The sequence below is a fragment of the Monopterus albus genome, unplaced genomic scaffold (assembly GCF_001952655.1).
Source record: "Monopterus albus unplaced genomic scaffold, M_albus_1.0 scaffold28.1, whole genome shotgun sequence".
Lineage (NCBI taxonomy): Eukaryota > Metazoa > Chordata > Actinopteri > Synbranchiformes > Synbranchidae > Monopterus > Monopterus albus.
Window position 1 is genome coordinate 1,336,905 of NW_018127908.1, and position 12,429 is coordinate 1,349,333.

The following is a 12,429-nucleotide window of genomic DNA, read 5'->3' on the forward strand; positions in this document are numbered from 1 at the left end:
CTGCTTGCCCTCCTCCTAGAAAGGTCATCTTTCATTTCATTCATTGCCATGTGGGATCATAGTGATGCACATGACTTTAATACAGTCTTTCCTGTTAGAGGCTCATGTCTGTTATACACTATGTTGTTCAACACTTATATCCTTCCCAGATGTCTCAACTATCAATGATATAAGAGTTCTTGGCCAGACAGAAGTTTCTATTCGAGTGGACTGGAAGAACCCACCAGCAGAGGTAGATCACTTCAGGCTCACGCACACTGACCCAGCAGGGCTGGAGGAGAAGCAGAACGTACAGAGGAGCCAAGAGGCACGCACAAAACACACTATTGTGGGTAAGTGTTAGAACAGAGAGAACGCAGGTTTACACAGAAGATATGAACACATGTGAAAACCCAGAGTAGATCTTATACTCTGCTTAAATGTGGACAAACTCATTTCTGAAAATGTTTACTCTTTTGTTGATGTTATTTATGATTTTTTTTTTTTTACTTTAGTGTTTGTTATTCACCCACCTAGTTAATATTTTGAGTGAAATATAATGTGAAGCACCTTCTTTTTCTGCTATTTAAATAAAGTGTATTCACTTACTTGACAGCAATTATACACATTCATCTACACAAACATTTTTTGTATTCACTCTTCTGATTTGTATCAACTGTCATTATCACAGTATTAAGTAAAATAAAAACATTTAAAATAAATGCATAACATAGTATAATATATTTTTTCATATGGCAATATACTACACAGTTACATTTAAATGCAGATGTTTAGAAGATAAGATTCATGTAATAGAGCAGGGATTTCTCAGTATTTGTCAGTTGTAAAACCTTAAAAAGAAACAATGTCTACTTGAAAAGTCTCATCATAATTATTGCCTCAGAATGTACATGAGTTTTATGTTTAATTAAAGAGTAGGTTTCCCTCTGGGACTTTTTATCATTTGATGGCTGTTAGGCCAGATAGTGTTACAATATCTAGTATGTCACTTGGAAGAGATAGAAAAAATACACATAATTTGGTGTAACATAAATCACTGGCATTATACTGGTACATACTACAGATAATTACATCTCTGCCTTTGCTGAGACCAAACAAATGTGTCTTTTTTTGCAGGTCTGTATCCAGGGACAGAGTACCTGATCTCAGTGCAGGCTGTCAAAGGAGACAGTGAGGGAAAACCTTCCTCCGTCACCGGTGCTACAGGTCAGTGTCAACACAGCAGCGTTCATGTGTCATTTATCCTAATGTGGCTCTGTGTTACTCAGTTATTAGCAGTAAGCGCAAACTGGGCCCAATTTTCCTGAAATAGACGACCACTAAACAGAAATTGCAGAGACTTGCATTTGTTTTACCACTGGCTGTGTCTCAGTGTGGATGGCACTTAAAATGATGGATCGGCCACTTGTGGAAGTGAAACACATAAAAGAAACGGCGAGGCTATCCATATTCCACTTAGCTTAGAACTGGGTGCAGGATCAAAGACGACTCTTAACTCTTGTCAGGCCACCTATAATTCACCAGTGGTTAGGCCTAACAGGAAAAACACATAATCTGTCGCACACAATATTTTCATACTGTGTGATGCAACTTAGTATTATCTTCCACACCAGGCCAACACAAACAGCATAACGAATATAGCCAGCAAGAGGCACAATTATGGGTTAATAGCAGAGGGCTGGAATTTACAGCCTGATAATCTGGACGGTTCCTAACGGCTGCGGTGAGTATGGTCACTGGGGGGAAACATGATATGAACAGTGTTATGACTATGATTGCTCCCTGCTGGGAGAGGTGAGAAGGTTCGAGATTTACAGGGTCCATCTGGTAATGTTGGATTTTAGTGGTGTGGTATTCAGTTATACGTATTCGGTTTAATCGTGTTCTGGGTTGGTTTTACTATGTAAGGAGGAATTCATTTTACTGTTTCACTTGAACAGCTGGTCTTGACATTCAGCTCCTTATTTAAGTGACTGACAAATGACCCACACTGGCACACAAGGTCTTCGGTTGTTCCCATTATTCGGCTCATTTGTGCATTGTTATTTTCTAAATCTCCGCCTCTCACTCCCTTCTGTTTTTTCCGCCTTCACCTTCACTCTCATCCAGCCTCAGGCCTTACTCATTTCAGAAGTTGATGGCTCTTTGTTTTTTAGACCCTGCGGCAGACAATTTAATGGTTCTTAGTTATCAGTGTTAGCTAGGTATTTTCTCTTTCTTTTGAAGCCAGTCATACTCAAGAGCCCCTGAGGATAGTCCTCAGCTCTGCTTAACAGCGAGGTACAACAGACAGTGCTAGTCCCACTGATTTAAAAATTAGATTAGCCTCTTTTATAACCTATTGGCCTTTTTGAATGAAAAATGAAAGTATTACTATAAAGCTCCCATCAATAAACTATAAATAAACATACGCATGCTCATGAATTAATAAGTTTGAGGTGGTGTTTATCCAGATGAAATGACATAGAAAGCTACAAAACTGAAAACATACTTGTACTGAAAATGAATGGTGTTAGAAATAAATGACAGTAATGCTGAAACTTCTCATGGCCCAGTGGGAGAATCCTGTCTGCTCAGGCTTGATTATCAGAGGTTGGTTTTTGAGCCAGTTCTGTACAGTAGATACCAGAAATATATGCACTACAAAAGTTAAAAGTAAAGAATACTGCTTGCATGTTGATCAAAACTTTGAAACTCTGTGGTTGTCAGTGCAATGTATGGCTAATTAATAATGTTAAAAGTAGATTTCATATCATTTAATGTTGTTAATACGATTCATCCAGATGTAGCCATATACTGAAAAGTCAATTCTGTCATAAAAATAGATGTATGAGCTGCTTACAGTACAAATAAATTGTTGAAAATAAAAACAGTGGTGGCCAGGGGACTCCACAATAAAACATATGTCACAGCTGACACACTCACTAGTCTCTAAAAGAATAACATCGTTCTGACATATATTTTCCCTGCACTCCATTTGCAGACATGGCTTCCACTGTACAGTCAGGGCTGTGAAACCGTGAGGCAGTAAATGATGAAAAACAGCCTGTTTCTGTGCACCTTGTGGTTGATTCCTTTGCTGAACATACCACCCACAATAGATGAGTTGTTTTCCAAATGGCCAAAGCCACAGTTCAGGTTCTATAGCCCTGTAGCTGCTGTGGCTTTGCAGCTAGTGGGGTAGAGTAATTCAGTCCATCGTAGACTGTTACTACACAGCATATTCAGGCACCCTCAGAAAGCTTGGAAAAAGATCTGATAACATATAGAGTAATTTAGACAGCAGCTATGAGGTCTAGATCAGCACTTTTTTTGCTCTGAGTGTAACAAAATAACAGCATTACACAATGCAGAGATACCATATAAAAGTGCAGGTGAGCAGGTTTGTGTGGGGAATCAGGAGAACGGGAGTTTCGTACATTCACAAAGCAATATGCACAAAAACTAGATTACAGTCACTGTCAAAATATATGCAGTGAAATTATTAGTTATAAAGGAAAGCAAACTACTCGTGAATATGAATGTACAGTATGGCATAAAACAAAACAGAATGGAAGCAAAGGTTATAAATGCTTTATGTTATGAACAGACAAAAACAATGATATTAGATTTAGTTGTTACAGACGCTATTCATTTTTGTTTTGGATTGAGACCTAGTGTTACTTTTTATAGTTTTGTAGCCATTGTGAAGGGGATTTTTTACATCGTGAGTGGGCATTGCTTTCTGAGCTCATTGCTTACTGAAGGTATTGAATGACTTCCCATTTTTAGGCTGTGGAGGAGACACTCAACCCTAATAACATGGAGTTATACATTTCTGTGGTTTAGCTCATGATGGACTGTCAAGCAGTGCAGCCACGGGGCCAAAACAGTGACAGCAGGAGAAGTGGATGGACTGTCAAGCAGTGCAGCCACGGGGACAAAACAGTGACAGCAGGAGAAGTGTGGAGAGCCAAATTGGGGATATAGACTTAGACAGTTGCATACTCCCCTTTTTTCTCCTGGATGCTTCATCAATTCGTTTCCATGATGCAGACACTGACACAGGATTGACCTTGACAAAGCCACTGACACAGACAAATAATCCTAAATGATGATTGCTTTTACATTTCCCCTGACTTCCTCTGTGTTCCTTTTAGTCTGCTTCTGTAATCTGCCATGTTTATTCTTTGTCACCGTCCTTCTTATTGTTGGTCTCACTCTACACTTTCATAGAGATTCCCTTGATAGAGACTAACATCCATCCACACAGTGCACCACAAACTGCTTTGCTTGCCTCTTTCACAAGTCTCCCGAGAATCCTCAACCCCATGTTTTGCTCTGCTCCTGTGTCCTCTTCCCTGTGCAGGACATGGCCATGGGTTAAATTGCTTCATCCTTTGAAGAGCTTCACAGAGCTCTTCCTCTGAGCCATAGTACAAATTCTTCTCTGCTTCATTTGTCATCTTTAGTGTGTACAATATAAAACTCTGGAGACTCTTGCATGAACTTATACTGGAAAAGTTTTGCATGCCACAGAGTCGCAATCAAAATGCTTAATAGTTCCTTTTTACCAAACCCTGCTGCAGACCTCTGTTCACTCTTCCAGTACCTATCACATGCTGTTTTTGCTATTTCTACTTTTTATACCTGCTTCTTCCTGACACCAATTCAGTGCAGTTGTGGATGTTATAAGCAGGGGTTAAAGCCCTGACCTCGGCGAACCAAACTGCATATTACACTGTTGTCATACTACACTAACCATACCCTTTGCAATTTAAGTAAAAATATTCCTGTTTTGTTGTGAATGTCCTCCACAGAGAAACAACAGCATCAGTCCTTTCAGCAAATGATTGAATTGATTGTTTTTGCAAGGGTCATTTAGATGATTGTTCTGGAAGACACTGATAGATGACCTACAGTACAGTATGTGTTAAATGAATCATATCTGTTTTTATAGCCCAATGCAGTTGAATAATACCTCTTTTTTCATCTCCCCTTTAGACATTGATGCTCCAACGAACCTTGTTACCACCGAGGTAACAGAAGACACTGTAACAGTTTCATGGGATCGAGTCCAAGCAGAAATAGATGGCTATATATTGAGCTACACCTCTTCTGAGGGCTCCAGTTGGGAGATCCCTGTAGGACGTGATAGCAGTTCATACAAGCTGATTGGCTTGAGGCCTGGAGTTCTCCACACCATCTACATCTGGGCTTTCAAGGGAGACAAAGTCAGCACAAAGAGTTCAATAGAAACTGAAACAGGTAAACTTAGAAAAGAATCAGTGTTCATCACAGTAATGATTGATTGAATCTTTTGTGTGGATATATCCACCCATAAGAGCATCACAGAATATCCTGATATAAAATGAAATGGTGGATAATAAGTCTAAAAGGTCACCTGGGATTTCCACAAAGGTAAGACACAAAAAATAAGCTACTAACTAGTCTTTTTTGATGGCAACTCAATGACTTGTGGTGCTCCGACATCTCAAGTGTTCCCATGCATTGCATTTTTTTCTCTCATCTTTGGAGCCTGTACACAGAGGGAAAGATGTCCGAGGTGTTTCTTTTTCTTTATACAATGCCAATCATTGTCTTTTGACCATTCATGTGATGGTTTTCTATACAATTTCCTTGTCTGTTTTGTGGTGACAAGAAGTCAAAAGCATCACTGTTGACATTTTACACTTGGCACACTAACCTCTCTTTACCTACATGCCAAGAGGAGAAACTTGAACTGTCACTGATAAAGGCTGTTTAACATAATTAGGGTGGACACATCCTTTAAAGGTGGTTTAGCTTAGCCTGAGGCTGAATATCTGTAAAAGTTTTGGAAGAGCCAATCTAGCTGGGTCAACAAAGGCATTTTGTTTCTCCTGTGTCTTTTAATCTGACTGTTGTGAAGGTTAACAGCTGTTGCTGCCTGCTTGCATTTATGTTTCTGGGGAAAGGCGGCAGAAGAGACGCTTGGAGTATTGACTGGCATTTATCCAAAGAGCTTTAAAATATTCAGCTGAACACAGGGACTTAAAACTTTAAGGACACTCACAGTAAAGTAAAAGATAGTTCTCACAATTGCACTGAAGCATCTGTAAAATACCAGCAGTGTAAGTGTTTAACATGGTCAGGAATTATTAATAATTTATTGAATTTATAATTCTGAGCTGCTGTGTTTGCTAAATGTACCTAATGTTTTTTTCTCTTTTAATACACAGTGTTGATCTAGATTCAGAGTTTCGATTTTTGAGGGAGGCAGGCATGTTAGCTCCAGTAATCTGTGTCATACATCAAACAACAGGAGGCAAATATGGCCTTGAAACTTACTTTGCAAGGTGGCAGTGTTAGCACTGTTATATTTGTTTTCTCTTTAAACTATAACATGGTGCAGTATTGGAGAAATGGTACCGGTAAATGGTCTTATACTTGAATAACGCTTTTCTATGCATTGCAGCACAGTCAAAGTGCATTTCACACTATTTGGCCACTCACACTCCCAAACACTCACACACCAGTGTCATCACCGGGAGTATCAGAGTATCAGCAGTGCATTATTTCTTCTATTTGTGCACTGGATGTAGTGATGTCCTTTAGTGTTCTGTACTAACTATAACTCCCTATGCAGAGCTGGGCACCCCTACTAACGTCTTGGCCCAAGATGAAACCGAGTCCAGCTTCAGGGTTTCCTGGGATAACGCCCAGGCAGAAATTGATGGCTTCGTCCTAACCTACAGCTCTTCTGAGGGCTCAAGTGAGGAAATCCTACTTGGGTCTGACAGTACTTCACACATGCTGACTGGCCTGAGCCCTGGGGTCCTCTACACTGTCTACATCTGGGCCATCAAGGAGAACAAGGCCAGCAGGAAGGTCTCAACACAGGCTGAGACAGGTCTCAGATCTATGATTTTCTGTTCAAGTCAAAAGCAACACATTTTCTGACTGGCTAATGTAAAATCTGAAGGAAACCCTTATTATGATCCTCGACATAATAACTTGATAAAGAGTATTTCTCTGTCAAATGAAATGAGATACAGATGAGTGACAACACAAAGGAAATGAAAAACTGGGGTGGCAGACTGCAATCTCACTTTGAATATGTGCATGTATGGCCAATGAGAATCCAGCTGCTCATGGTTTTGACTATCAATATAACTATAGTGTAGTTAATAACCATGGGAGCGCACACTTATCTCAGATGATTGAATCTGGCTTTTCTAATCCACAACTCAGGCGGAGGGGTCAAACAACTGAAATATCCAGATAGACTTAGCTGGCGTAGCTAGGCTACCACTGTCTTACCTAAACCATGACTTGTACAGAACTGGATGTCCCAAATAACCTCTTGGCCCCAAGAACAAGAATCCATCTTCAATGGGTTATTAGACAGTCACAAATCAGTGGCTATAGCCAAAGATGAAAAAGAAAACTTCAAGGATAAGGCTAGTCATTTTCTATATTATTAGTATTTTCAGTAATGTCCATACAGAGACTAAAACTGACAATGAATTGTAATATGCGTTGACACTGGGAAAACAGTGTTGATGCTCATCAACCCATAATGATGCATGCCAGTTCACTGCCGGTTTAATTGAAAATAATGAGTGCCAGTGTTTTGATGTACTTCACACACACCGCCTGTGTGCGATGCCCTTTAGGCACCGAGGAATAAGCTGATCCAGGACTGACACACCGAAGGACATTAATAATGAGCAGAGTCAAATCATTGTCTATTTTAGTCTCTGAATGGGGAGTGTTGAAAATATTGTTAATATATAAGATGACCAGCCTTATCTTTTAAATACAAAGACTCCTTTGGAGCCCGATACTGCCTGAGCTGATGTCCTTCACATCAACTACATTTGAGCTGTAAAGTGGCTATCAGGTTTAGTACCATTTGATACTAATTAAAAATAGGTCTAGAGGATTTATATGGATCTTTTTTAATGTTGCAATATGCTTGTATAATTATGTATGATTATAATTTTTCTTTATTTACTCAGTTATGGTACTAAAGTTCGTAGAAAACTTAAGCTAAATTTCGATTTTCAGTAAGAAGTGAAACAACAGTTTGCATTAGTAGTTTTTGAAGGTTGTATGAGTACATTAACTACTGCCACTAACATTTTCCTCTAGAACTGGATGCTCCTGCTAACCTCCTAGCTCAAGATGAAACTGAGTCCAGCTTCACTGTGTCATGGGATCCAGTCCAGGCAGAAACTGATGGTTACATCCTAACCTACAGCTCTTCAGAGGGCAATAGTGAGGAAATCCCAGTTGGGTCTGGCAGCACCTCTTACAGCCTAACTGGCCTGAGGCCTGGAGTTTTCTACACCGTCTATATCTGGGCCATCAGGGGGAACAAAGTCAGCAAGAAGATTTCAACTAACGCCGAGACAGGTTAATACGAGACGAATAGGTCGATTTTTGGTAATATTACAGCCTCGTTTTGTCTTGAAATAAAAATTCCAATAATGTAAAGATGAACTTCATAGTACTAAGATCCTTTTTGTTCTGTTTTGTATCATCTGTAGAAGTCAATTTAAAGACATTTATGCACACAAGCAAAGTAATGATTTAAGGAGAAATTGACAAATGTATGCCAGGTTAGGCCTTAGTCTGACTTTTACATAAATGAGACAGGTGTGAGAATTTCTAGTCTGTTAATACTCAAATCATCAGTTAATTTTAAATCCACATAAGGTGAAACACATTAATACAAAACTAAATGATACAGTATCCATACATCTGGATTGTTTCAAGATATACTATCCTGCCTTTAGCGAAGCAGGGAATTGATGAGCGAACACTTTGATGACATGCCGAACAAAAAACAAAACTAACAAAAAAGTCATGCAGCTTGATTCTGGATTGAGTTTTAAATAGCTCTGTTACTACAGCAGGCATTAAGAAAAAATGTGCAGGGCCCATAAGCACCACAGCTGTGGCACAAGTGAGACAGGTTAGTGCTTAAGACCAAAAGAATGTCTCAATCAGAATCTGCTTCATATGGCCCCAGTTTGGGGAAATGCTAGTTCTATAGAAGAAGAAACAGACATTAGTCTTGGAGTAAAATCAGTTGCATGAAAGTCGTTGCCTATCACACAGTGAGGCAGGAACTAGAGTAATGTTTTCCCCTATACAGTTTATTAGAAAGCTGATGATACTCATTTCTGCAGAAAAACAGCATTGAATTGAATCATAGATTTACCACATCTCAAAACCACCTGGACTATGAAAGGTCATTTTTAGTTTTTAATTTAAATCATGTGCACACTAAAAACAAAATTCGCAATTTCCATTATATGAACTTTGATTAATTAAAAGTCTAAATTTGTTTATTCTAAACTGTCGAGAAGCACCAAAACTGCTGTTCTAGCAGGAAATGCTCCTCACAGACCGGGCCATGTAAGATATGTCTTGTAACTCAGTGTGGGGTAAAAATAGCAGCGGGAGCACATGGTGAATAGGTTACAACAGGAGCATCTTTGTGTGAGTCAAATGATCTGTGAAATCACCTGGGAGCTGTAAGTGAAAGGAGGATCCTTTTCAATTAGGCAGCAAATGGCGGAGTGTTGGGCTATAAACTTGTTGTGTCGTAACTCATTAGAAACCATCGGTGACTGCAGACCATCATGGTGCTGGGTTAAGAGAGGAGCGCCATTGTGTCAAAAGAAATCATCTGGGATACATCTGTGACTTCATTGAACCTAGTGACAAGCATCATTAATATGTCACTTTAAACTGTCTGAAGGTAACAACACTGTGTTTCGTAGACTTTTGTCTGATGATCCCAGTAGTACTACTAAGCTCGTTCCCCCGTGTTACAATTCAATTACCAGCAAAAAAAAATCTGTGATAATTGGATAATTGGACTCCTGAATAAAAACCCCAAAACAATAAAAGATTGTTTTGGGGTTTTTGCACCTCATGGTGAATTTTAGTTAATGCACTTAAAGCTACAAAATGAAACGGAAGGTAGCACTTGCATGAAACTCCAAATGAGTCCATTCTGCTTCACCCAGCACTCCCTCTCCTTGCTTCACCACGCTCTGCCATGATCTGCTAGGCTCCACCACGCTTTGACCAGCGCTTCAGATATTTGTTGTTATGAAAATACAATGAGAATGCAACAAAACTTACTGATCAGACAGAAATAACTGACAATCTCTCAATCGTCAATCTCACTCAAAACCTTTCTGAAGCTAATATCTCTGCACTGCTGCCAGTGCTGTTCATTGAGTCTGGGTCACAGGAAGCTTCGACACCACCTCTCCACATTAAGACAAGTTTGGAGAATATTTCTAAAATAAAAATATTTGGAAAAAAATGTATATACTGTAGCTTTAAATATAAGCAGCAGAAAAAAAAATCCTCTACTAATCCAACCAAGAATTCTTTTCATAAGGTGTATTGATGAATCAATTAATGCTTTTGTACTGTAATCTGCTCTATTTTACACTTTTACCAACAGACATTGATGCCCCTAAAGGCCTGAAGGTTACAGATGTGACACTGGATTCAGCTGTTTTGACTTGGACTCCTCCTCTGGCTGATATTGAGGGCTACACCCTTGCGTACAGAGATGAAGCAGGCAACATGGAGGTACTGAGCCATGAGGTTTAACACACAGCAACTCACTGCAGCACGTATACCAAAAGGTATTCAGATGATCAGATAACACTTAAAAGGTTAACTTCAAAGTTTTGGTTGTCATCCATTAGACTTAACACACTACGGACATATTCAAGATGTGCATACTCCCAGTGGTATAAAGTAACCAATCACATCAAGTACTGTACTTAAGTACAGATATGAGGTATCTGTACTTTACTTGAGTACTGTCATTTTCTGCTACTTCATACTTCAGCTTCACTACATTTCAGAGGTAAATATTGTACTTTTTCTCCACTACATTTGTTTAAATTTTGAATGCAGGACTTTTACTGGTAACAGTATTTTTACACTGTGGTATTGCTACTTTTCTTTTGCCACATCTGTTTTAAAATTCATATGTCTCTTTGGAAATAAAGAGATAAATATGTTTTATATAATACATTATTATTTATCATGGTATAATTCAATTTTTATAAGATCATTACATTAAGTTAAAAAAATCACCATAATGCAGAAAACTGAATGTATTGTACAAGAATTCATAAAACCTTCAAGCAGAGCTACTGTACTTTGAGCATCCTGTAACCAAATGGAGAGTGATAAACACTAAATGATAAATGCTGGTCCTGTCTTTCCCCTATACCACAATACAAATACTTCCTCGAGAACAGTTTCTTCACTGTTTGAGATTTAAGCTCTGCCAAACACTGACCTCTTGTGGCCAGAAATTAATCTTGACGACAAGCCAGCGTCTGCCATCACTCATTGGAGTTATCTTGATCAAGGGCAATTTTATTTTGTCAAATATTATACCTCAGTTACACGATATTACACTCTGTGTAATAATAAGACAGATTTAAACTTTTCTGCTGTCAGACTGTTGAAAAGCAGCTTGGAGCCCCACAGAAGACTTTTGCTGTCTCCAGTCTGAAGATGGGGACAAGGTACATTGTCACCATCATTGCCTACAGGGGCAACAAGAGGAGCAGAGTGATAGAGACCATCTTTAAAACAGGTCTGTATTCACTGCTTCTCTCATTACTGTCATCTTTTAGATATCTGTGATGCTCTGTTGTGTCCGGATATGTTCTTTCTTTTTTTTATTGCATGTATCATGTAACATAATGTAATTCTGAACTATAACGTGATTTTATATCCTGAGTCCTGGACATAAATCATGCTTGCATCACATCCTGCTCCCTAGTTGGCCGCTTGTACCCCTTTCCCATGGACTGCATTCAGACCATGAAGAATGGCAACAAAAAGAGCGGCATGTACACTATTTATATTAACAACGACCAGTCCAAACCAACTGAGGTTTACTGCGACATGGACACGGATGGAGGCGGCTGGCTGGTATGAATTATTGTTAAGACAAATCGGTATTGTTAAAAAATCATTTTTTAAATAGTGTTCCATAATATTGATGATACTGTTTATTTACAGTAATGTCTCTTCTGTTGGCAGCATCTTGCTCATCACAAGGGGGCTCATCAGCCTGTGAAAACAGATGTTAAGATGTTAATGTCTTCTATTGCTCTCATGGGAACTTTCTAAAAAAACAGTCTTGATGTCCTGATGCTGTTGATTTACACTGTAGGAAATGTGCAATGCAGTATTTTTTGACTCTTGGCTGTGGCTAAGGACTAATAGTAGAATAACTTGGCCTCTGCTGCCTCAGTTTTCCCCATTCTTTTTAAAATTAGTTTCTTATGAGTCCCCTGACTTTATGGAAGTCTAATGCTATATAACTGGAGTCCCCCTTTAATTATAGTAATTGAAAGTAAGTGCTACTTTCATTTTAGTGGTGGAGATGGTAACCAACAACAACAA

General features: G+C 39.0%; 1 protein-coding gene across 2 annotated transcripts in view; it reads left to right on the forward strand.

The window, feature by feature from the left end:
- tnn (tenascin N) overlaps positions 1–12,088 on the forward strand; it is a 43,526-nt gene extending 31,438 nt beyond the window's left edge. For both annotated transcript variants that reach the window (XM_020595631.1, XM_020595633.1), the window contains 8 exons: positions 150–332; positions 1,117–1,206; positions 4,984–5,247; positions 6,608–6,871; positions 8,116–8,379; positions 10,454–10,584; positions 11,473–11,611; positions 11,801–12,088. In XM_020595631.1, the coding sequence (XP_020451287.1) occupies positions 150–332; positions 1,117–1,206; positions 4,984–5,247; positions 6,608–6,871; positions 8,116–8,379; positions 10,454–10,584; positions 11,473–11,611; positions 11,801–11,958 (1,493 nt within the window). In that variant the 3' untranslated portion in view covers positions 11,959–12,088. The remainder of the gene's footprint in view (positions 1–149; positions 333–1,116; positions 1,207–4,983; positions 5,248–6,607; positions 6,872–8,115; positions 8,380–10,453; positions 10,585–11,472; positions 11,612–11,800) is intronic.
- The last annotated feature ends 341 nt before the right edge of the window (positions 12,089–12,429 follow it).